The sequence below is a fragment of the Molothrus aeneus genome, chromosome 4 (assembly GCF_037042795.1).
Source record: "Molothrus aeneus isolate 106 chromosome 4, BPBGC_Maene_1.0, whole genome shotgun sequence".
In the NCBI taxonomy this organism is placed as follows: domain Eukaryota; kingdom Metazoa; phylum Chordata; class Aves; order Passeriformes; family Icteridae; genus Molothrus; species Molothrus aeneus.
In genome coordinates this window covers 65,307,517-65,333,814 of record NC_089649.1, presented here as the reverse complement: position 1 = coordinate 65,333,814, position 26,298 = coordinate 65,307,517, and the positions used below count along the sequence as shown (strand labels likewise).

Below are 26,298 nucleotides of genomic sequence, written 5' to 3'. Positions count from 1 at the left end.
TGATCTGCCTACACTTTTCATTCCTCACAGTCAGGGCTGTCATCATTTGATTCCTGCTCTGAACCATGAACTTTCTGAAAACCTGCTAAGACATCAGCTTGTCTTCATTAGCCTTGAGCACCTTTTGCTGTTTAAATCAAAGCAAGTGACACTGCACTTTTCTGCAAAATTTAAGTGACAGAACTATAGATTGTTCTCTTTGTCAAGGGAGTCTGAAAATGGGGCAGGACTGGCAACCCTCCCGTTATTCTTCACATCTTCACTTTTATTTGAGAGTCCAAATCAGCTGGAAAGACTGCTGCTGACTGGGGATGCAAGTTAGACCCTTCCACAGAGTAGGCAGAATGCAGATTTCAAGGGAGAGCAATGTTCAATTTCTTGTTTAGATGTGGAGGGATCTGAATATTCTCTGTGTGTGCATTAATAACTGCACTTAATGTTCATGCTCAGGCAAACAGAATGGTAGCCTCAGCCCCAAGCTACATCTCATTGTTAAATGTTTTCTAAGAATTTATGCTTTTCTTTTAAAACTTTATTTTTACCCAATTCTTTTATTTTATTCCTAAAGTCCATAAAGTATTTGGCTATGCAAAAGCAATGCAGGCAGAAAATGTGGGCAACATAGAGACACAAATGAAGGAGTCCCATTACTGGGATTTTTGTGCAGTGAGGGACCCATGTGAATTGTTAGATAAAGAGAAAAACCACAGCTTCTATCTAGCTTTAAGTGCTAAAAATGTTTATAACATGACATTTTGATGTGTATAAGGATATTCATCTATGGGAGTTTTCTACAAAATAGAAAGCGTAGGAACTTTTCTTTATAAGAGTTTCATCTTGTCCAAATTAATGGACAGATCTGCTAACAAAAAGTAGCTTTTAATACTAAATCTGCACTAACTTTTGTTAAGTTAATTTAGGCAAGCAATGCTGACAAAATCTGTTGTTTTTTGTGGCTTCTGCACTGAACCAGATGAAACTTAGCATCTTCCTTTGCATTAATTCCAACAGGCTTTAAAGTCCCCAGGTTTAGTGAGGTTGTATCTATTAATCTTTTGACTGCAGCCTATTAAGATGACCATGCAAGTTTCACCTGGCACCTTTTCAGTTTAATATGGGGTCTGGGGAGAGACACAAACTTCAGGGCAAAGCCCAGAGTTACCAATGTTTGTGACTGCCTAAAATCCAGGCTTTCATGGAGGCCACCTGCCGTGCTAAAACTTGTCTCAAAGTTCTGGGCATTGTGGGCTATTTTTTTTCCTTGGTTAAAGAGCAGAACTTCATCTGTGCACTAAATTTGTTACACAAGGCTTCTTGCCTAAGCAGCTCTTGCATTCACCCTGGACTATATATACCCTGCAACACAGCATCCAGCCCCTGAACTGTGTCTGGTTTCAGCCAGCAGCACTAAATATAACCAATGCACAATTCCTCAGTTTGGGCTTGCACCAAAACAGGACCTGAACAATGTTTAAATGCCTTTTGACAGCTGGTATGTTGCACATTTGTTTTATGCACAATTTCACACAGGGAAGGTTGAACCACATCCTAGGAAGTCAATAGCTTTCCTAAGCTATGATGAGCTCTCCCCACCTGCCCTTTCTGTAAGCACAGGCTGTGCAGAGGACTGCCAGTTTTTAGTCACTCTGGTTTTGGTAGCCATGGAATAACCTGCCCAAATCCCAGCACTTAAAATGTCAACCAACAGTTTCTTCCCAAAGTGTCCTAGATTGCAAGGCAATGTGTATTCTAGTTGCCATCTGTTAGAGGTGGGGCAGTTATCTTCTGTTCATTGGACAGTTTTCTTTATCTCTTCCACAAACCAATCCTCCCTCCAGGAGATATCTTCTGTTAATGGGCCAGTGAGTGTCCCTGCATGGCTGATAAAATTCCATCATCCCACTGGGAGATGCTCTGCCCAGAGCAAAGCATTCCTACCTGGATATAATCTGAGATTTTGGGACACCAGCACAGCCTTTCCACTGGATTCTCAGAGGAACAGCTGCTTCTTCCACTGGATCTTCAGAGGAAGACCACACCTTTCTACCAGATCCCTGACACTCCAGGAGGGCTGCAGCCACAATTCCAACTGGACTGCTACCAACACCCTGACCCACAGGGTGTCAGGTTGTGTTCTGACTCCATCAGTGTTGTTTTAGTTTACTTCATTGTTTATTTTATCTTTTTATTTTCTTCCCTAATAAAGAACTGTTGTTCCTGCTCCCATATCTTTGCCTGAGAGCCCTCCTTAATTTCAAATTTATAACAATTCTGAGGGAGGAGGTTTACATTTTCCATTTCAGGGGTGGCTCCTGCCTTCCTTAGCACACACCTGCCTTTTCAAACCAAGACACAAACACATAAATTCAAGAAAGGATTTTTACACACAAATTAAGCAAGTGTATAGTGACATGCCTATGTCTTCCTAGACAGGGATAAGATTGGCAGTAGCAAGGCAAATATTTCAGCTTTGTCCCTGGTGGCATACAGAGCACACAACCCTTGCCTATGCTGTAAATTGACCCCATGTGCAGCACACTTTTGCCTGCTGGATTTCCAGCAGTCCCATGCAAACCTCATCAATAAACTAGAAAAACTGGTATTTTACCAGTGGCTCTTACTTTTTCTTGGATTCAAAATTCTGAACTGACCTTCATTTCACAACAGCTTGACACAGCCCCTCCTGCATAGCTGAAAGCATTCTAAGCTTTTGAAAGTGTTTTAAGATGCTTGTCACACTTGGCTTCAGTGGATTTTTGGAGAACTGATCAAGCCTGGGTGCTTTCCCACATCTTACACTGTGGTGAAAGAGGCCTCTTGGAGTTAGCTTGTTCCTACACTAAAGGATCTTAGTGCCAAATTTCCATCCACTCCCTGTTTGCAGCCACATCCCTGTTTGGCAGTGTCACGTGGACTTTGTTGGGACAGATTCAGTGTGTCAAAGCCTCACAGGCTGACCAAGGTTCAGCTTGTGGTCAGACTCTTGAAGGGTTTTCCAGGAAGCTCTAAGACAGGGAACTTGTCAAGCAATGATGCCAAGAACAAATTGATCATTTCATGAGGGGGATTTTCCCCTTGCCAAACCTCTGACTTAGTGTTTAAAGAAAATCCTGAGCCATCAAGCAAAGGTGAATCATTATCTCATAGCATGAGGGACAAGGTAAGTATAAGGTGATTTTATTTTCAGTCCTTCTCAGGCCTGAGATGGCTGTCAGAAAAAAAGAAAACAGAATCTCTTCTGTTTATGGGCTAAAATGTCAAATAGTGCACCAGCCTCAATTCATTGGCAAGGTTGTGGTTTACTTGTTTAAAGGCAGATGAAGAAACTGTGGACCCTGCCAGCTGCCCTGCAGCCAAATGTCTCTGAATTGGCTTATCAGTGACCCATCCCAGAGTGGGAATGTTCTGACATCATACTTGTTTAAATGAGAAAAAACATTTCCTTTGCCCTGATAACTGAGAGAGGAGAAATAATTAGTCTGAATTTCAGATGCTGCACAAGGGCAATGAATTTCTCCCAGGGGTATCTGTGTTTGTGCTGGAATTACAACACAGAGAGCTGGGCAACAAAGTTATTCTAAATCACTGAATTAGGAGAGAAGGGACAGGGAAAGGTATCAATAAGAAATTGCTCAGTTCTTCCCTTGTCTTTATGTAGGGCCACCATCCCAATTATGTTCCCAAATGATGTCTAATTTATACCTACAGGCCTAAATAGTCCCCTGTCTTCTGCAGGAAATCCATCCCAGTGCCATCCTCATTATTATGAAGTTTTCCAGGGGCTTTGGTTGTTCTTCCTGGATGCCATTTAAACCTGTGGATATTTCTGCTGCTGTTGGTGTCTCTGACAGTTCCTAGTGCTGCAGTGACCAAACCAGACACAGCACTGCAGCTCAGGCCTTGTGCTGAAGTCAGCCTAAGCTCTTGCACTTCTTTTTTGCGGGTTCCAGTATAATTGTATTTTTGGGGGCAATGAGAGAATATTATAAACCAATTTCAGCTTGTGACTCTCTAGCTTCACCATAGAAGTGCCACTTAATGGGCTGTTCCCCATTCCAAATATGAGATGTTGATTAATCCTGATGAAGTGTAGCACCTTGCTTTCATTTTTATAAAAGTTCATTTGATTTTTAGACCCTTTCTTCTAGTTTGTCTTCCTGGTTTAGAATTGTAGTCCTCTCCCCAGCATTGCTTATAACCTCCAGGCCGAAGTTACACCTTAAATAACCACTTTGCTTATTCATTATCCAGTTGTCTAATGAAATGCTGAATAACCCCTGAACTGAACTTTGCAGTCCCAATGTGATCTTCCCATGGGGACAGTGACCCACTGCTAACCCCCAGCAGTGACCCAGCCAGTTTTGCTGGCCTCAGAGGTTTCCTTAGTTTGCTCCTGACAATGCTGTGTGACACAGCCCTGAAACTGATTGAATTTGGCTTTCCTTATCTGCAAGGCCTGTTACCTGTCACAGAAGGAAACCAAACTAGTTTGACTTGATTCTTGACAAATAGCTCTTATTTGCAATTCCAGTTCTTGTTTTTCAAACACTTACAAAATGTTGGTGGATTATTGCTTGAAAAACATTCTCAGGGGTGGATGGTAGATTGGCTTGTGTCTAGTTTTTCAGTTCTCTTCCTCATTTTAAACACAGCCACTGCACTTACCCTTTTCCAAGACTGGGAAAGGGTGGGTCACATCTTCCCTGAGTCACATCTTCCCTGAGCTCTCAGCAAGAATTGCAGATGGTGGTTGTTCTAGGTTCTCCTTTCAGTCTCCTGTGCTGGGTCTAGTGATAGCCCTGAGTAAAAAGAGAGCTCCAGGCAGACCAAAACATAGAAAAGGGACCATCACCAACCTACAAGCATCAGTAACCAAAGTAAATTTCTGCTAAATGTTTTTACCTAAAACAGTTTCAGTGGTATTAGTTGTGTGAGCCTTCTGCTCACCTTGTTTTCCTTGGTAGATAACAGAGATGCTTAGTTCTGAACCACTTTTCAAGGCACAACTCAATTAACTTTCCCCTTCTGCTGAACAGAGAATAAACTCTTCCCTTGGGTTTTGTCTTCCTTATTTTACTCCCCTTGTGTTTAAAGGATGCTTTCTTGCTGTTCTTCATTTCTTCATGTTTCACACTGCTTGTATCTGGTTTTGTGTCTTGGCCTCTCTGGGCTCATGCCCGGGGTTGTTCTCCTGCCCTTCTGTCCTTCAGGTCATGGTGACCAGACACAGATTCTTCTGTGCCTGTGGTTTTATCTTCTGTTTGAGTCCAGCAAAGGGCTGGTGGCCATGTCACTGGGCAATGATGTAGCACTTCATATTAGGCTGGGATTAACTGCCCTGTTTGCCACGTGTGCCCATGACTGTAAGAATGGAGTTAGTTCTGAGACCAGAACCTTTGCCTGCATCTTCCTTTTTTGCACACATATTCAACTCAATTTAAGTCATTTTCACTGGATATATAAATTTTCTTTCCCCACTTCAAAGATGTAAGTTTCAATACCTGTAACCCTCAGGAAACAGTAAGAAATTTTCCAAGGAAGCCACCAGATGTCTATCTGTTAGTGTTCAGAAACACATCATCACATAAGTGATTATATGCAGGTGCTTTTATTAAGAGCTCTGGGTGTCAGGAGTATTCAACTCAAATCTGACTCCGACCATACATTCGAGATGATCGTGTTTTTATATTCTATCATTTTATAACTTTCATGTTAATTATTAAACTTATATTGTTCTATTGTATACATAGATTTCAGTCAAGCATGGCTTCTCATGGTTCCCCCTTAAATTTCTAACATAGTTTCTCATGATTCTTCTTATGACTACACAATAATTATATTTAGTTACTAAACAATCATCACATCTAACAATTACATCATTTATCTTACTGCTTATGCAGGTGCAGTGATCTGAGAAAACACAAAGCCTAACATTTTCAAAGTCTATCTTTAACATTTTCCAGGGCTCCACTATCATATCCTCACTAATCATCTTCCCCTTAAATGCCTGATCATTCTGATTGCTTTGGAGGAAATTCTTTCTCTCTTTTAGCAAGAAATTATTAGGTGTGTATTCTCTGTAGAAAAAGAAAATTAAGTAAAAATATTTCTGACAGCCCTCTGGGATTCACTATGATATTTTTCAGACACTAAAACGACTTCTGTGAATCTCTTGGAATTTTCTTGTCTTCCAAAGTTAATTTGGTACTGGTATTCCTTAGCTGTGGTGAATGTAATAGTGAATACCCAATAGTGAATGTAATAGCTAAGCATGTCATGCAAATGTTTTCATGTGTCTCTCCTCTTCAGCTTTGTTGGAGGTGAGAAAATAGCACAGATTTCTGGAACTTTTCCATGCAGACTGGCTCCTGTTCTCTGTGAATTGAGAACCATGTCTTGGACCACATGGTTCTGTCAGCAGGAGGAGTTGGAAACTTTTTTCATGTTTCTTAAAGACCCTGGCATTTGACACAAAAACTGGCCAGACTCTGTAAGTGTGATGTCTGGTTGTTTTATGTTGACACTGAGAAGAGGGGGGGAAATAATTACATAATTTTCAGCTTAGTTGTATAAGGGACACTGAAATAGCATCTTGTTCCCCTTTGGGTGGTGGATACAGAATGCCCTACTGCAGATATCACAGTAGTTAGAATTTTAGAAAAGACTACATTGATACCTTGAAAAAGAACAAACAGTGCTTTCTACCTCATCAAAGGTTATTGCAACTGTAGGTAATTCCTTCCTGTCCCTTTCTTGAAACTCATGTATGAAAAGTGGGTTATAGCTATGGGACCATAATAAGGGTACAGGCAAGAAACTCACATGCCAGGGTGAGTGGAAGTGTGAGGATTTTGGATTTTGTGCCAGAATTCCCATTTGATGCTATTTAAAACTGAAGATCATGGCTAGACAGTGTGACCAGCCCTAGATGAGTGTACAGTCAGGCTCTATAATGTTTGTTTATATCCTGACTCTTGTGGAGCTGCTCCTGTAACAGCCCTGGGAGGCCTGAGATGAGACAAACAATGTAAAACTGGTCCATCTCACACAACGTCACTTCAGGCATCCAGCATCAGAGCTTGGATTAGGAGTCTCAGCTTCTCATAAAGCCAGTGGAGACATGTTGGTGCATATGTGTGCCTAGTCTCACGCAGATCCCAGTGGCTGAGACCTTCAGCTGGACCTTCCACACAAGAGAATTTGAGTTGCAGTTGCATTGTGGGCTAAATATTTGTCAGTGTGTCATTCTTGTAGGAATTGCTTCCATAACTCTGGGCTGCCCCCTTGCAAGAGAGGCACGTCCACTTTGCCAGAAAGTCCTGTGAGAGGACTTTTAAACTAACCTGATCCAAAAGCACAAGCATTGAAAGGAGGCCTGTAAGATGTAGCTCTGAAAAAGCCACAGGAACAAGTGAAATAGAAGCAGAGGGCAGTGCTGGTGAAAGTTTCTGGGGCTGAAGAAAGCCAAGGATAAACTATGTCTATGTCTGGGAAGATTGGTACCTCCACAGCCTGGCAGGGTGGTTATTCTGTACAGGCCAGGAAGGCTGGAGCCTCTCCTTGGTGAGAGGAGATGGAGTGTCCTTCTGTGAGAGAACAACAAAGCCATGAATTGAACAGTTATGTTGCAAAATGAGCCTTTAATCGTGCTCTGGGGCAAGCAGGTAGGTGTTAGAGCACCTCTTTCTCTTTTCCAAAAGGTATCACCTCCCCTGTCTGAATGCTTGGTGTCAGCCAGGTGCTTACACAGATTCCCTCTCCAGGAAGCTTCCTGCTTTAACTTTGTCAGGACACAATAAATAAATAAATAAATAAATAAATAAACAAATAAATAAATAAATAAGGGCTGATCCCAGGTCAAAAGCTGAGCTTGAAGAGAGTATCCTTAAACTTTTGCAGTGTGTAGGTTTTGGCTGGGCTGTTAGCATGGTCACCCTAAGGTGATGCTGTGCAGGATCTGTTTTCATGGTTGGTCCATGTGCCAGGGGTGCTGCTGTCCACAAGGCCTCATTTTCAGTGTAGTTAAACAAAGACATAATGGATTCTTCCCCAAAGTACAGGATACCATCAGCAGGCTCTGCAACTTCATTTATCCAAGCAAACTTCTGAGTTTTTCTCTCATTTGATGCCTCACAGAATGAGATCTCACTTTAAGTGAGTTACAGCTAAAGCAAGGGATGGGAGCTGAGTATTTCAGCACAGTCCCTTCAGGAATAACAGCAACAAACACAAAAATTGCCCAAGACTCTCCTATGTGGGTCTCAGCAGCCAGTGCCTGCCAAGGAGAGGGCATGGCCTTTGGGAGCAGAGGAGGAGTGCAGCAGTGACCGCCCATCACATTGTGGTCCCTTTAAATCTTCTTCCCCACTTGGCAGCTCCGATTTTTCGGCGTTGCTATAGCAAATCTCCATGGCAATGACCCTAATCAGGGAAGGGGGGATGCTGAAGGGGCGCATGCTCGCAGTGCCTGCTGGAGCCTTGCCTGCTCTCCCCAGCTGCTCCGAGGCTCTGGCACCCAGGCAAGGAGAAGGAGCAGGTACTGGGCAGGCTGGTCCTTGGGGTGCATCGGGGGCCCACGGCGCGGCCGGCAGCGGCGTGTGCGAGCGGGTTTGTGCGTGCAGGGCTCTGGGCTCAGCACATCTCACCCGCTTCTTGGTGAGCAGCCTGCAGGGAGCAAACTGCTGGCTTTTCACTGCTTCTCCTCGTTGCAGGCAGGGAAGACAGCTTGAGTTCTTGCTGGGAGCGATGGCGCCCGTGCGGAGCGAGGCGCGGGTGGGAATCCTGCTGCTGTCGGCGCTCAGCCTGCTCAGCGCCGGGCTCGTGGGGGCTGCCCAGGACCCCGGCACTGCCATCCCTGCAGAAAGTAGGTACCTGCTGCAATCGCACCTCCTGCAGTCGTACCCTGCCCTGCCTGCCTTCCTCCGCTGCCCCCAGCAGCCACACGGGCTCCCTGCTCCAGGGGAACCCGGCGCTGCCTGATAATGATGAGTTTGTGCCGTGGCAGCAAAGCACATGAAAGCAACAGCCACAGAAACAGCATGCAAGCAAAGGATTAGTAGTTATTTAGGGGAAAATTGATAACTGCATACTCTTAATTTTCATTTGATCTTGTGCTCAAGCTCTTTGTAGGTCTCTAAGATTTGCTTATTGAGAGTTTCATTTCATTAGATAGTTTTAATTGATATACATGGGTTTGCCACAATACCTATGATGTCCTTACTAGTCTGATTATTGTTAGAAGAAAATTTGTGTGTATTTCTGCTGGGGCTTTGCATCTTGCTTATTTTATTATTTGGTTGGAACAATAGGTCAAGTTCAACTTCCTTGTAGCTACTACAAATCAACACAGGGGGTGTTTACCCAAACAGTGCATTTGGAAAGCAAATATAAATTTCTGAAATCCTGAAAACCTAAAAAATAAATAAATCTGACAGACTGGCTTGAGCACACCACAGAGCTGGGAGCTCTCGGATTTGAATCACAGCTCTATATGAGCTTCCTCTGTCATTTTAAGTCTCTAAACTTTCTCAGCTCCAAAACGAGGCAATAGTTCAAAGTTATTAAGGGATGGAGTCAATGTTCTCGGGGTGTTTTGGTGACAGCAAGTGGGAAATAGCCACTCATTAGAAACAAAAATGTCCTCTGGAAAAAAACAAACAAGTAAGATAATTGCATAAAAACAAATCTCTAGTTCTTAGTCATGCTTACTTTGTATCACAGCTATCTTTTTATATGACTATCAAAATATTTAATACAAAGTCTGATTTTGTCACTGCATTTTATTCACAATTAATTCCATTAGATGAAACTAATGGGATTTAGATGTTGAATTTCTTTCTTTTCCATTATATATATATATTTTTTTTAATTAGGGCAAAGTTTTGGTCTGTTCTAAACCAGATCTCACTGTTATTTTGTGTGCCTGTTTCCTAGGAATTCATTAATTCTAATAAGTTTTGTGATGAGTAGTCCATTTTATCTCCTCAAAGAAAAAATCAGGCTTGGAAAATACATGGTTCATACTCTTTGTGTGTCTGTGTCAGCACAGGCAAGTCAACACATTTGGGAAAATGTATACAGGAGTTTCTTGTTCTACTTGTATAGTGAAAACTCCCATTTGAATTGTAGAACAAAACTCTTGGCCAGGATTTCTGACCCAAGTGTCAAAGAATTATAAAAGCACAGAAAGGTGGGAAGGGCCCTTTAGAGCTCATCTGGTCCAACCCCCTGCCATGGGCAGGGACATCTTCAACTTTATCAGAGTCAAGTTCAACCTGACCTTGAACATTTCCTGGGATGGGGCATCTGCCACGTCTCTGGGCAACCCATGCCAGCACCTCACCACTCTCACAGCAAAAAACTTCTTCCTTAACTAATTTAAATTGACCCTCTTTTATTTCAGAACCATTACCCCTTGACCTATCACAACAGGCCCTGCAAAAAAGTCTGTCCCATCCTTCTTACAGGATCAAGGAATCTTTTTACCATCTTATTACCCTTCTCTAGCCAGGCTGTGGAGTCCCTTGAACAGCCTTTGAGGAAGATTCCTTGTTTTGTCTCATTCCTGAATGTAAGAGTGTGGACTGCAGGGCAGGTCAGAGTGTTTCTGGGGCAGTGTTACCCAGAGACACACTGCCCCATCCCAAGGAACAGGGGCTGTGAGCACTGCTACAAAAGCAAAATGCTATTTCAGTCTGAGACCAGGCCAGGAGCAAGGCTGTCAGCTGATTGTGAATTGTAAATTGTTTTGGGCTGCTGCAGGGACAGAGTTTTAAAGCCACAAGGAACTCCTGATGCTCCTCATCATCCACTTGTTGGGAGAGAGCTGCATAGCTGCTAAGTGCTCCAGACACTTTCCTTTGCCTGCCAGGGCTCTTCCTGATGGTTAACCTGTGAAACTCTTCCCTTAGGACATTGTGGATGCTAAATGTTTGTGTGAGATTGCAGAACTGGTTTAAATTCAAGGGAAAAAATCCTAGAAAGGGCTGTTAGATACAGGGGGATTTCTTCTGGCTCAGGGGCTGCCTTAGCATGCTCCTGACACCTGGGAGGCTCTTTGGGAATGCATCCCTCCAGACTTGCCCTGTTCTCATGCTATTCCAAGGCATGAAGGTATAACAGTGCCCAGGGATGCACCCTGGCATGGGGACATGACTGCACCAGTACTCTGCTAGGATGGACCTGGGCACTCTTGTGTCCATGAGAGGAGGCCAGTCAGACAGAGCTGACTGTTCCAGAGTGGAGCTATCCCACTCTCAAGGCTTGGGGATGCTCCCAGACTTCCAATATTCCTCAAGAGAGCAGGCTGTGGGAGACTGGGCACTGGGTCAGGCACTCACTTTGGTGTGATCTAGTAGAGACACTCCTGGATCTTTTCCTTGAGGCTCCACTGGCTACATCTCACCAGGAGCTGGTCCCTGTGGGCACTGACCCTTCCAGAGGGCACTGCCTCTGCAGCATGAGCAGCACTTCCCCATGGCTGCACTTGGGCCTCACTGTCAGCCCAGGCAAACTGGACCCAGGATGGCCCAGAGGGGAAAGGGGTCTCCAGTGCACATTCCTAACAGGGATGTGGGATGCACTTGGGCCATACTGAGTGTCCTTCAGCAGGGCAGAGCAGTGTGGGGCTCGATGCTTTCATCTGCTCCCAGGTGTGTGACATGGCACTGGCAGCACGCCCTTAGCAGGAACATTCCCACATGGACCCCACGGTCTCTTCCCCAGCTGGTGGGAGGAATGTGTCCCTCCTGCAGCACCAGGAGCAGGACAGGGGCAGCAATGCTCCTTACAAGTGTGGGAGGTGCAGGAGTCACAGGAGAGGAGCATGAGAGTGAGTCACAGATCTCTTTAGCAGTGCAGACAGATCCTGTCCTGTGTGAGGCACTGGGATCTGGCTGGGGCTCCATCCCCTGCTCTCTGCCAGTCACACAGCCAGGCACAGCTCTTTATGCATAATTCTAATTAGCAATGATTAATTGTGTCCTTATACTTTATTCACAGCACTTAGCATATGCAAAAGATTGCTCAAGTTTGAAGTGGTGCTATTAATACTCACAGATTATTTTCTTTAAAGTTCCCTGCAATCCACTAGGATAAAAAAAAGTTATTTCCCCAACCTCCCATTGCATTTATAGCCCAGATCACCCACTGTGGAAGCTAAAATATGGAATATGAGGACCAGGAGCTGGTCAGTCTGTTTTCATTAGCCAAGGTGCATGAAATACAAAGAATAAACACCAAGTGTATGCAAAGGGAAGTAAATTAGACTTACACAGTGCTTTCAGTCTCAGGTCTTCACCAAGAAGAAGCCAAAAAATACATTTTTTCTCTTCTCTCACTTCTCCCAAAACACACAAAGACACATAGAGTCTTTGTGCTGACAGGAACTATTTAAAGAGTTATAGCTGACTCTTGATAATTCTCATTATGTTAATCCACAGACCTGTTAAGTCTCCCTATGAATGATGGTCTGTTTCCAGCTGTCAGCAAGGAATTAATAGCACTCTGCTAAACTTTGCTATGATGTGACTCAAGATTTGGTTTCATGGCTGCTTTAAGCTGATGTAAGCCTGTGCTGCCTCTGCCCTTCTCCTCTCCATGACCTGGTCTCCTCTCCTTGCACTGTTCTTCTCCTGGCCCCAGAACTTGGGCATTCAGGATCTGCTCTGGGGGGACAAAGGTCAGTGATCCAGCTGAGGGAGGAGCTGCATTGTCACTCCTGCTGGGAGCAAGTGGAAGTGTGGGATGCCATAGCCAAGGACAGAAAGCACAGAGGGATTGCTCCTATTGGCAACAGCGCTTATTTAGATTTGTTTGGTAAAACAGATGCTTAGGCATATTTCTGTTGGGGAAATGTCCATGGGCACCTTGCTGAAAATATTGTGGGCATGAAGAGAGGTCAAATCCACAGAGGCAGGTCAGCTTAGCAGCTCAGCTCTTCATTCTGGAAAGCAGACCAAGGCAGAGAGTGATGGAGAACATCAAAGTCCTGAGTGGGACAAAGTTGGTGATTATTTAGTAACTGTCTCTTCCACTGCAAAAATTAGAGGCAGGAAATGAAAGCAGCAGATGTCAACTTCAGAGCAGACAAGAATGCTATTTTGTTCACTCAGTGAATAGCTGAGCTGTGGAACTCATTGCCACAGGATGTTGCAGATGACAAAAGTTTGCATGGATTCAGGAAGCAACAGTGCAAATTAATGTGAGAAAAATTCATGGAGGGCTTATCAGATGTAGAAACACCAGCCAAATGCAGGATATCCTCCAGCATCCTGCTAGGCTAGGAGAACATTGCCAGACACTTACTCTTGTGTCTTCCTTGAGTATCTGCCATTGGCTACTGGCTCCCAGCAGGCAGGGATGCTGACCTGACCCAGAGACAGCAGTGCCTGGAGAAGGATCCTCCACCATGGAGCACAGCCCAATAAATGACAGAAAAGAGTGAATATCCTGTTATGTGCTGAAACTGGCTGCATGTGCACTCTGACTTTGCGGGGCAGTGCTGTGTTAGGAGCTTTGCAGGTCTGATTCAGGACACTCAGAGCTGCACAGGCAGGTGTCCCCTTTGCCACCACCCTTCTGCTGCAGAAGATGCTTTGATACCAGGGCAGCTTCTTTCCCAGGACTGGCAGAAGTGAAATAACCACTTGGCATGGTTGTGCCATTCCACTAGTGCCCCTCTGTCCACACAGGAGCACTTGGCTGTCATAAATAGCAGTGAATGATCCCAACCATCCCATCACAGCTTTCACAAAGCCCTGGGAACACTTCCTGCGTGACAAGCAGTGACAGATTATGGAATTCATGCCTCTCCTCAAAAGTGCTTTCTCCCCACTGCAGAAGCAGGAGACATTAACTTATCACCTGATTTTTTTTTTCTCCTTCAGTTTCTGATTTTGAGAACACTTTGGTGCTTGTCAGCACTTCAGGGCATGCAGCACCTCCCTGAGGTGGAGCCAGGGCAAGGTGTTTCTGAGCAGACCAGAGTGAGAGGGAGCAGGGCATGACACTGAGTGAATGATGGATTTGCTGACACCATCTGAGCATGCAGGTTCTTTCTAAGGGCTCTGTTTCATGCTCTGAAGTAGAAACAATTAAATTACTGCAATACTGAAAGCAGGAGGAGGTTGAGTGTCTTTAAAGTGTGCTCAAAACCATCCTGTCACTACTCCTGTGCCTGCAGAGGCAGAGTCTTTGTGAGCAGTGCTGACAGAGGTGGGGACTTTGCATCTTCTCACAGAATGGGAATTAAATCCCTAGCTTGATCCCCAGGTCTCCCTGCGATGCCACTTGTGCTGAGGGGAGGTGGAGAAGGACAGGTGGGACAGAAACTCCTCCTGAATAGATCAAAACCCCTGAGAGGCTTGCTGGGGACTGACAAGCACTCTGGCTGCTCCCTTCCCCCAGGTACAAGTCAGAAGGCAGTGCTAGCAGCAGGCTGCCAGGCACAGAGGGTGCCAGGCACAGAGGGGTGCCAGGCACAGAGGGTGCCAGGCACAGAGGGTGCTGCAGGGTGCTCAGCAGGTCCCTGGCTCCACACAGCTCCCCAGCCATCTCAGCAGCAGCTTTGCACCCTCTGCTCTGGGAGAGCAGCACAGGTGGCTGCATGAGGACAAGGATTTCAGCACTCCCCCCACCAGGGGGGCTCTGGGATCAGTAGGAAATGTCATCTTTCCCCATGACCCCTGCATCTCCTCCAGTGCCTGCAATTTCTTCTGCTGAAAACTCACACATCATTAACTTCAAACAGTCAGAGATTGGTCCCTGGCAGAGCAGAAATGTCAGATATTTAGAGACAATTTGGTGGGTTTTTTCAGGTGTGTTACTGGGAATGGAAGTCAAAAAAAACCTCAGTCTGTGTGATTCTATTTTCTCCTTTTCCCTGTTTTTAAGCACCTGGAGGGAGCCTACAAGAAAGATGGGGAGAGACTTTTTACAAGACCATGTTGTGGTCTTAGTTACAGTTCTTTCTGTAAACCAATTATTTAGTTTTCTTTACTTTTAGGGATGAATATATTCACACTTGTGTACAGAGGTGCCAGCTTCCTTGGGCACATTTGGGACAACAGCAGAGAGGAGTCTCTACAGGAATTTAAAATTAGAAATTAAGATAAGATTGAAGATATTAATGAAACAGAGGGAGTTAGCTGGAAATCTGGTAGCATGGAAAGAAGTGAGCCATTTTAGTTGTCAAGTCCCCTCCTCCTCCAGTCTCTGCCTTTTCCCTGCCCTGCCCCTCTGTGCACACACACTGGCAGCAGCTGCAGAGCCAGTGGGATGCTTTGCATTCCTGGCAGAGAAAAAATACAGCAGCAGGTGAAAGAAAGCAAATACAGATCTGGCATTGTCCCTTGCCAAGCTGCTCTGTAAGAGCTCCTGTAAAAACAGACCTGCCTGTCTGGTTCCTGAACCACTGCAAACTGCTATTTTCAGTGTATCTGTTGAGAATTAACCCATGTCTGAGAAGGGCTAATGTGGAATTCACATGCCCTCTGAACAGAGAGAAGCTGTGAGACAAGCAGAGAAGAAGGAAAACACAATTCTTATCTCACTTGCTGTGCCTGTGTTGTGCTAAAGTAGAATGCAGTATGGAGATTGTTTACCCACAGTGAAGATGTTTTGTTTCCTTGTCCTATCAGGGCCAAGAAGTGTGTGTGTGTCAGACTGTCATGGGACAGTCAGGAGAGAATGAGAGAGGAGTGCAGTGTGAGCAGTTGTGAGCAAGAGTGAGTGCGTGGCAGATTCAGTTTAGATACAATGTACATAGTACAATAAAAAAAAATAAAATAAAGTAATTAATTAGCCTTCTGATGATGGAGTCAGATGCATCATTCTCTCTCCCCTTCATCGGAGTTGCCTTTGATTTACAATAGGGAAAGGATTTCAGTTCAAACGGGAGAGGCTGGGGGCTGAAGCAGCAGGCAGAGTCAATCTGAGCCATGCTCAGAAAAGCACACCCAGCAAAGCTCTCTGTGGTTTTTGCTGATCCTGTCACATTTGCACAAAGATAGATACAGGCAGCCTTGATCCTGCACAGAGATAGATATGAGCAGCCTGATTTTGCACAGAGATAGATACAGGCAGCCCTGATTTTGCACAGAGATAGACACAGGAGCCCTGATCTTGCACAGAGATAGATACAGGCAGGTCTGATTTTGCACAGAGATAGATACAGGCAGCCCTGATCTTGCACAGAGATGGATACAGGCAGCCCTGATCTTGCACAGAGATAGATACAGGCAGCCCTGATCTTGCACAGAGATAGATACAGGAGCCCTGATTTTGCACAGAGATGGATATGAGCAGCCCTGATTTTGCACAGAGATAGATACAGGCAGCCCTGATTTTGCACAGAGATGGATACAGGAGCCCTGATCTTGCACAGAGATGGATACAGGAGCCCTGACCTTGCACAGAGATAGATACAGGAGCCCTGATTTTGCACAAAGATAGATACAGGCAGGTCTGATTTTGCACAGAGATAGATACAGGCAGCCCTGATCTTGCACAGAGATAGATACAGGAGCCCTGATTTTGCACAGAGATGGATACAGGCAGCCCTGATTTTGCACAGAGATGGATACAGGCAGCCCTGATCTTGCACAGAGATGGATACAGGCAGCCCTGATCTTGCACAGAGATGGATACAGGCAGCCCTGATTTTGCACAGAGATAGATACAGGCAGCCCTGATCTTGCACAGAGATGGATACAGGAGCCCTGATCTTGCACAGAGATAGATACAGGCAGCCCTGATTTTGCACAGAGATGGATACAGGCAGCCCTGATTTTGCACGCATGCAGGTGTGGGTGCCTGGTAAGAGCTGGAGTTTCTCCTGGCAAGCTCTGTGAGTATTCCTCCTGCTAAACTGTGCTGCTGAACTGCACTTTCCTGCTAAACTGTGCTGCTGAACGGCACTTTCCTGCTGTGACAGTGATGTCTATCTCTGCCTCCCCCGCAGGCCGGCCCTGCGTTGACTGCCACGCGTTCGAGTTCATGCAGAGGGCGTTGCAGGACCTGAAGAAGACGGCGTACAGCCTGGACACGCGGGTACGTGTCCTGCGGGAACGCTCTCCCCCAGCCTTTATCTCTGCCTTTCCCTCGGCCTTTATTTATCTCCCGGCGGCCAGGGCTGCCTGGCTGGCTGCAGCAGACGTGACACCCCTGCTGACTCACTCCCATCCCAGCAAATAGGTTTAGAGCAAGCACGGATCGTTTTTCACAGTCTGCAGAGGTTCAGTAATGATCATCCAGTCTGACTTCTTGCATAACAGCCTAAGGAGTTACCTCAGACAGTCCCTGCACCAAAGGGAGAGGGAAAGAAGATGTACAAAGGAGAGGAAAACAAGACAGACGATTTACTCTGTGCCTCACACCATTGCTTCCCAGCTGTGGACTGACTATTCACTGCAGGAGCAGAAATGAGCAGGAGAGAGAGAAGGTGGCAGGCAGGGCTGGCAGAGGAGAGGGAAGCAAACACACTCACCCCCTTTGCTCGGGGGTCGATGCTTTGTGGAAAAGGGAGAAGCACATTTTTTCATGCATTTATCACAGCACACAGAGGATTCTGCCACTTCACGTGGCAGTCTCCAGAGGTCTCAGTGAGCAAAATGAGGGTGTGTTAAATGCCCTGATTTTAGTAATTCATACATGTATGGGTTTGTAAATATGTACAAACTGGCTGGGGTAGGATTTCCACAGTGGTTCTGCTGCTGAAGTTTGCAAGAGGCAGAAGGTGTCTCTCCTCTAATAAAGCCCCCCTCCATGTATGTCTTGTTCTACCACTCCTTCCTTTGAGCAGGTGAGAGGGCTCCTTAAGGGCTCCTCTACAGTCACACTCAGCTCAAATTGTCATTCCCAGCAAAGCCAACCAAAGGGACATAAATCAATTATGTGTCTCAAATCATCAGTCAATTGTGTAGCTTTGCCTTTGGTTTGTTGTGACCTTGGGCAGCCGTGTCAGGCCCTAGATAATAAAGTTGGAGTGACTTCAGCTTTCCTGAGCTATCAATAACAAACTGATTAGGACAAAGTTCTGAGTGTGGATTACATTCCAAAAGTTTCCCATGCACTTGAGTAATAATAAATAACTCTTTAAGTGGTAAAGTGTCAGTAGAGGGGCTTTACTTCCAGCAGCTGTGCTGGGCACTTCTGGTGCATAGCAGAGTTCCACTTGTTTGGATTAGGGTCAGCTGAAATGTTTTGTACTTACACATGACATGTCAAGACCAGGTGCAATTGCAGCTGTGCTGGTTCTTGTGCTGTCAACAGGCTTTGCTGGGAAGTTAAAGATTTTTTTGGAATGCAATGGAGGCAGCACAATTCCTTAATCCCAGGCACAGAGGTGTTCAGATGTGTCTGTGGTGTCTGTTCTGCCTGGAGAGTGGACTGAGGGTGCAGCCCACCAGAGAGCAGCGCTGCCTTGGGAGAGGCGAGGCAGAGTATAAAGGGAGGAGCTGGTGCCAGGGTGCCACAAGATGAATTTCTGTTCCTGTGAGGACCTGGACAGGCCTGACATGCCATGGCATGACTGAGACAGCTCCCAGTGTTACAGAGCAAGGGGCACAGGAACTGTGCATCACAAAACCAAACAGAACCTTAAACAGCTGTTTGTAGGATCACCCACCCTTAGACAACTGATCTTAACACTGCTGGTAAATAAAGGCTGTATTACTGTACACTTTTCCCAGCCTTTGGATTGATACTCCAAAGGGCTTTCTATCAGAGATGCTTTGGTTAAACACAAATTATTGATGCAGGGATACTAAAGTGAAATACAGCAGCCAAGGCCCTACAAATGGCACACTGTGGCCTTCTATACTCTGACAGGTAGAGCTTCCATATCCTTACTCCACTGCTGATGCTTGGCTCATGCTGACCAGCTATAATTTCTTGAGTTTGACACACAAATAACTTCACTGAATAACTCCTGATTCTTGGAAATTGTCGCTACAAGGCAAGCCCCATGCAGGATTGCTCCTGCATATCAGAGACTTTCTAAGCCAATGCCATCAAGGCCCACAATTAATTTTTGTAATTGATACCTCTCTTTCACAGTCTTTCAGTTTGCTATTGAGTGCTCCCAGAGCTGCTCTTCCTGCCCGTAAATAGTCCTGAGTGACGCCCAGGCAGAGTTTGTGGTAGCAGTGACAGCTTGTTGGCATTGCTGTGAAATCCAATAAGCCTGTTTGATGTTAAGATGATTCTATGATTTCTCCTGGGCTCCCAACAATGGGAGCATTCACTCATCCAAGATTTCATTGTGCAAGCAGGGAGCAGTGCTGAGCAGTGCCTGCCGTTGAGCTAAGCTGATAAGTGAAAGCAGGCAAGGAATGTGAACAAACCCTCTGTAATGCAAAGGTGGGTGTCAAAAGTTTGAGTTGAGGAGGATACAGGGCTGGGGAGGGGAGGGAAAGCCGTTCTGAAACAGCCTGTCTTGCACAGGCTTGCAGTCTGAGAAGAAGTGAATAACAGAGAGTGGGCACTGCTGGGGGACAGAGGTGCTGCTGCCCAGGCCAGGCAGGAGGGGAGCAGGACCACACAGGAGTGCCCAGCTTCTCCTTTGGAAAGCTTCTTCTCCTTCTCCTTCTCCTTCTCCTTCTCCATGGTTAATTAGCCCCTTGCTGTGTCCAGTGTGTCAGGAGGTATCAGGACAGAGGAACACCAGCAGGGAGAAGACCTTCTGTTGTTTCACAGAGCTTTGAGATAATTTCTTAACAAGTGGGTTTCAATCTCTAATGGGTTTTTGCAGTGTAGATGGGAAACTCATTCACAGTGAATTTAAACCCACTAAATTCACTTTTTCTCCCCTCAAGAAACTCTTCAAGGCCAGTCTGCAAACTGCTTGAGGGACCGCAGACCACAGGGTGAAAACCACAAGAAATGCTCAGGAAGAAGTTTCTCTTCAGTCACAATTGCACTTGCTGATGTGAATTCCTTGCACCAACAATCTTGAGTCTCATGAGAAATTGGCTTCTGAAATGATGGTGCCATGCAAAAGGCTCAGTCTTTGTTTCACAAAAGTCTGAGAAGAATCCACAAAATATTTAAGTTATTTGATCACAATTAAATAAATGATACTTGAATATCTTTAAAGATCTAAAATTTTATTTCCCCCTGTATGCAGAGAAAAAAAGCTCGGAAATACTTTTCCACTAAGGAGTTCCAAATACAACAGCAAGTAATTTTAAATGATGTATATTGGGAATGGTTTTTAGGCTTTTGCTCAAGTACTGATAATAAAACAACTGTCAGTAATTTAACTCAGATTGAAATAGGAACCACATACTCAGACCTAGATCTGCCTTGAAAGATTATGAGTTTCAGACAACAGGGTTAGACTGACAGCTAGATTCAACTCAGAGTTGTTCTAGAGAACCAGCAGTGTAACTGAGAGCACAACTGGCTCCTCAGCACTTGCTGTCTGCTGCAATTAAATTATACAGGGCTGAAGGCATCATCAACAGGAAGCCATCAATCACCACCAAGGAATTAAGAGCAGTGCAGTTGAAAGTGGAATCTGTCGCAGTGCTTATAAAGGACACTTTAATAATTTTGACAGCATACTCCCTGGAAGTTAACTGTGAAAATGAAAACATTCAAACTATAAAAATACTCTCCCTGCATCTCAGTTCTGAATATACTCATTTCATCACTTTTTCTGGATGAAAACCAGCATTAAGAACAATGATTTTTCACTCAGCAGAGCACCTTGGCTACAGCTGTGCAGAGGGATTAGATCTAATCAATTATGGACTCTTTTAAAGCAATATATTCAGTTCTTTGATTTCATGGATTTTTGTTTGGTTTTTTTTTTTTTTTTTCAGACAGAAACCCTCCTCCTGAGAGCAGAAAAGAGAGGCCTGTGTGATTGCTTTCATGCAATACACTGAAATGAGCACTGGGATTTGGCCAATGGACATATATTCATTTTTAAAATGCTGTTCAGTGAATTACAGGAAGATACAGAGTGCAAGTTGTGCTCCACCATAAGGAAAAGCATTTTTATCAAAACAGGTATAGCTCAGATTATTTTTGCTTTGTTGTGGTTTGTCATAAGTCTATGTGATATTGCATCTGCTGAAATGTCAAGGGAAGAAACAATGCCAAAGTCTTGCTTATGGGTTTTATGCAAGGATAGCATCCTGCTTTTTTTGGTATTTCAAGCCAAAAATTGTCCTTGGACTCTCGGGGCAATCTCTTGGCTTATGTGAATTGCCATAGATCTGTGAAAGTTAGTGAAGTCAAATTTTTAAATGTATTTATAGAAGAATAACATGAAAAGGAAGCTACTTTGCCATGATGCATAGATAAACATTTACAAACAAGCAGACTTGGCATTATCTAGAAATGAATAGTTGTCACTGACTGCTTGGCAGTCCAAGGAAGGAATTTGTTCCACAATTGTATCAATAGTCCAGTGCACAGAAAACACAGTAATCTGTCTCACAATTTTGATTTCTTCAGAGCCACACAGTAGCTGTGATCTTTTTGGAGAGATTTATTAAGTATCTAATGTGATCAGTAACATTTGTAATCACATGAATACTGCCTGGCAGTTGAACTGATTGCATCTGCCAAAATCTTCTGGAGAAATGTCTTTCATTAAGCAAATCACATGCTGGATTGAACCACTCAAAGTGGCCTCTACAGAGAGTTTTGGCAGAGAGCCTACACAATGCCTGCCTGTCCAGGACTCTCTTGCAAACTGTATTTTAGGAAATATTTAAATTCTACCAAAATGGTCCTCAGTTCTTGCATGGACTCAGCACTCCGTCAGGGTGGGTTACAGTGCTGATGTTATTTGTATTCCTGCTGCAGTGTGAGACAAGAGAGAACAAAACAATTAAAGCAGTGTAGAAGTAGTAGACAGCAAGATTGTGTCTTGTTACTCTTTAAAAGAGAATAGCAAATCCTTTCTCATTGTTTGCATTTTTTCCTTTATTTTGGGAAGCAGATCAGAAAATGGCCCCAGTGGAAAGTTCCTGTTGATAATAATACATTTTTCATTGGGCTCAAAACATCATCCCAAAGTAGAGATTTGTGTATCAGCTTGAGCATCAGACTGAAAACTTTTATACAAACAAGAATATTGGAGCAGGATCAACAAAAAAAGTAGTTTTCAAAGTAATTTTACTAATTCTTTTCAGTATGTCTGTCTTTCTATGGGTGGCTGGTGTTTTTGACATTTTGCTCTCACCCTGCTCAGTAAGTTTGGATGGAAGCTGTCTGTATGTTTCCAAACTGCTTCTCTCCCATTTTGTCTGCAACATAAAACACAAGGAAATAGGGAACTTTGACCCACTGCCAACTTATTATTTCATGTGCAGTCCTACTCAGTAACACAAAGGAGCATGTTGCCATATATTTTGCCAAAGTTGTTTGAAAGGCGTGTGGTTCTCAGCAAGGAAAACCTTCCTTGCACCTGCATTTCAAAGAAGAAATCCCCTTTGTCCTTTGTGGTATCCCAGGAAACCCCTTTAGAGGTCCTTGGGACCTGTTTTGTGTACAAGAGAAGCAGCATGACACAGCAGCAGCTCCCTTCTGGTAGCATCACACTGCACTGTGGCACCATCACAGACCAAATTTTATTGTACAAAGAAAACAGTAGGATTAACACAGCTTCCTTGCAAAATACCAGCCTTTGGCTTCTTTACTCCCACTTATATTTGGACCAAAGTAATGCACAGCTTTTGAGCCAGCTTTTTGCAGGAGATGGAGTCCCAGCCCTGAACCTGTGAATTTTCCAGCACAGCTCCCCTTTTCAGGGGGCAGCATGTCTGTGGTTGGTATTGATAGTGTGCATGCTTATTCTGCTGGTACCCTAAAGAATCTTGCAGAGTCCTGTAACAAGAAATGGGTTTTTTTGTTCATGTTTTCATTTAGAAATATGGTTGCTCACAGTTGAATTTTGATATATGCAGCTTGTGACAATATAAAGGTGGAATGAATGACAAGTGGATGTTGTCTGACTCCCAAAGGGATCAGTGTGACACTGCAACTTTATGGTTGGAACAGAATGATTATTCTGTACTTTTCTTTGTCTATAATGCAACACAATAAAAGGGCAAGATGCATTATAATTTTTGGTGTGCTTTCTTTCTGATTTGACAAATTGATGGTGCTTATGCATTAATTAATGTCTGTTCTTTAATTAGGCAGAAAATACACAGAGAAAAAATGCTATTTTTAATACAAAAATAAGAAGACCTTGCATTCAAGCTAAATGTATTAATATATTCTAATTTGCTGAAGTAGAAAATCCAACTCACTCTTATTTGAAATAAAGGTACAGCAATGATTTTGTGAGTTTCTTTAAGGACCCCTTACTCTATACTTGGTGATTTTGATAAAGTTCCTTATAATTACAGGATGACATGAAGAAAAATTGGAGCTAGATAGTTTTAATTTATTTTTGCTCAGGAAGTGAATTTAAATTCAGAACCCCTTGAGTCTCCACTTACTAGAAGAAACCCTGTATTTTGCAGAAGGGTTTAATTGCAGGAGTGCTTAAAACAGAAAGTTTTTTCTCCCACCCAACATTTCCAGTACTTTTTTTTTGCTGCAGAGCCAAGGCAGTGCTCATGACCTTTTGAAGCCAAGCTGTGTCTTCTCTCCTCTTGGTGCAGTACTGCTGCTGATAGCCCTGGGCACATGGTGTTTGTACACAGGGTGGAATGCAGGGGGTAGCCTGTGAAATTCACAGCCAAGTCCTCCCTGGAAGAGAAATGGCATAATGGTGTTAGTGTAGTGCTGTCTCTGGGCAGGCAAGGTGACAGAAATCCTGGTAATGATCCCCACATCTCCAGAGCTTCTCATACCTGAGCCAGTGCCTTCTTTGGGTGTAATTCTGTGTGTATTCCAAGTCAGTAGTTTTGAGCTGAGTCTCAGAACAACTCTAGGAAGACATGTCTGGATTTCATTCTGGAAATGGAAACACAGTTTATCTTGCTTGTAATGTAGAACCCTGTTAGGTTACACCAAAGCTCAATAGTGTTATTGCTAGCTGAATCTAGCTGGTGAATGGACTCTCTGGAATACTCTGAAAATCCTGTGGAATGCCCTCTCCAGATGGAAACATCATATTTAGAAAGCAGTTATGTCTCTGTACCCAGAAGTGTCTGTCGGTAAATCCTGGGTGATCTGAGCATCTGATACACATTCCCCATTTTCAGAGAAATAAAGTGTGGAAGTATTTCCTTTAAGAGTGACCATGTAGTTTGTGTGCCCCAGGCTGGAAGCCAAAGACAAGAGCTCCTCCTGTAGCAGTGGGACTCATGGTTTGCACACAGATCTCACCCTGGTGAGACAAAGCACTTGCTGAGCTGAAGGAGGCTAACAGGAGTCCCAGCTCAGTTCAAAATTTAGCTCAAATGTGTAATTTAAAAGCAGAAAGGCTCTGAGGCTGTTGAGACTTTTGTAAGGCAGAGAAGCATAAAGGATGTTTTCCCTTTGGAACTGGTGCAAGGCAGGAAATTTGCCCTTGCCCCTCTTGGGCTGCAGAGAGACCCCCTTACCTGGAGCAATGCTCTGCTCAGTCCTTCCCTGGCCAGGAGTCAGGGCATGAGAGAAGAGGGGAGCAATGTAGAGGGGAAAAGAAGCTGCCCTTTGCAGCCTGGCTGAGTTCCTGGAGATCAGGGCTCCTGCCAGAGAAACCAGAGCTGCAGCCTCCCAGGGATTTATGTGCTGAGCATGGTAAGCAGGGGCTGCAACCCCCTGGCTGAGGGCAGTGCTGCAGACAAAGTATCACAGTGGGGTCAGAGCCAGGATTTGAAAAGGGGAGCCCAGAGATGTTTTGTGCACTGGTGCAAAAGAAGGGATCATTCCTCACACTCTCATCAAGCACAGCATGTGAAATTTCCAAACTTTCCAGAATCTGCTTTTGAGAGCTGTGCAATGAAATGCAGATGGAAGAGGTGGTTGCAAATAACCCTGTGCTCCTCAGCTGGAGCTGGAGCTGTGCAGAAGATGGGAAGTCTCAGGGAGGCTGTGTGCTCTACTTGTTCCCAAAGAAGATATGGAAGAGAGGGAAGCATCTTTTGCAAACTGGTACTTGCTGATTTAAAGATTAAGGGGAAATTAATTTGCAGGTGCTTTTACCATCTAAGGAGAAAGGCAACACTCACTTAAGGAGTGTTCTTTGCAGCAAACATTAAATAGAGATGGAAAACTAATATCAATTGAAAATATATATATATGTGTGTGTGTGTGTGTATAAAATGTATAAAATATTTAGCCTCACTTTTGCTGTATTAAACATTTTGAATAAATAATTCCTGGCTGCAGTGGATGAAGCAGATGGGTCTGCTAAACTTCTGAAAAGTCACCATGATTTTCCAATATCTGATTCTGTTTCTACCTTGAACTGGCCTTGGGGTTCTGTTCAGAACATGCACCTCCACATAGGCAGAGGATGGAATTCATTTTACTCCATATGCTCGTGATAATTTGTTGACTGCTGAAGGAGGATCCCCCAACAGAGGTGCCTTTGGTCCCCTGTGTACAAGCTTCTGTGCTCTTGCTCTGTTTTCTATATATGTGGCTAGAAACAAGTTGAAGTTATTAACTCGCTGAATTCCAGGGGGGAGGAATGAAAAACACCAGAAGGCTCTTAAAAAAAAAATCACTTAATCATTCTCATGATTCTTGAGGAGACCAAAACACATGGTAGACTTTGCATGGTCCACTTGCCTCAAACCTATGTCATTCCTTCCATTCCCGAGCTGGGTGGCAAAGGGGAGACAACTGGGTCCTTGAATCATGTCATTCCATCTGGGCATTGTGGTATTTTCAGGGTCCCCTGTCATTGGGAGGAATGATGAATCTGACTCCATGCTCTTAGAAGGCTAATTTATTATTATATTATATTATATTATATTATACTAAAACTATACTAAAGAATAGAGAAAGGATACAGACAGAAGGCTAAAAGATAGTAATGAAAAAGTAGTGACTCTTTCCAGAGCCTCAACACAGCTGGACTGTGATTGGTTATTAAGTCAAAACAATTCACATGAAACCACTAAAAAAATGACCAGTTGGTCAACAATGTCCAAAACACATTGCAAAGCAGCAAAACACAGGAGAAGTGAATGAGATAATTATTGTTTTCATTTTTCTCTGAGGCTTCTCAGCTTCCCAGGAGAGGAATCCTGGGCAAGGGGATTTTTCCAGAAAATATGACAATGACAGGCCATTAAGCTCAAAGATGTTGGAGAGAAAAAGCAAAAGGCCCAGTGGCAGCACAGAGCAGCCACCCATGATGGAGCTTTATACACTGGGGAACCCCAGCTATCTTCT

At 44.2% G+C, this 26,298-nt stretch overlaps 1 protein-coding gene across 1 annotated transcript; it reads left to right on the top strand.

The window, feature by feature from the left end:
* The first annotated feature begins 8,440 nt into the window (after positions 1–8,440).
* Positions 8,441–23,081, top strand: NICOL1 (NELL2 interacting cell ontogeny regulator 1). The gene is made up of 4 exons (XM_066548723.1): positions 8,441–8,536; positions 8,712–8,863; positions 16,961–17,049; positions 20,826–23,081. The coding sequence occupies exons 2-4, from the start codon at positions 8,746–8,748 to the stop codon at positions 20,889–20,891; spliced, it is 273 nt and encodes a 90-aa protein (XP_066404820.1). The 5' UTR covers positions 8,441–8,536; positions 8,712–8,745; the 3' UTR covers positions 20,892–23,081.
* The last annotated feature ends 3,217 nt before the right edge of the window (positions 23,082–26,298 follow it).

Bases quoted from the DNA above. Each gene is read 5' to 3' on its own strand.
- NICOL1 (XM_066548723.1), top strand. From the start codon at position 8,746: ATGGCGCCCGTGCGGAGCGAGGCGCGGGTGGGAATCCTGCTGCTGTCG. The intron at 8,864-16,960 runs GTAGGTACCTGC...CCTCCCCCGCAG, and splicing joins CACTGCCATCCCTGCAGAAA to GCCGGCCCTGCGTTGACTGC. The intron at 17,050-20,825 runs GTACGTGTCCTG...TTTTTTTTTCAG, and splicing joins CGTACAGCCTGGACACGCGG to ACAGAAACCCTCCTCCTGAG.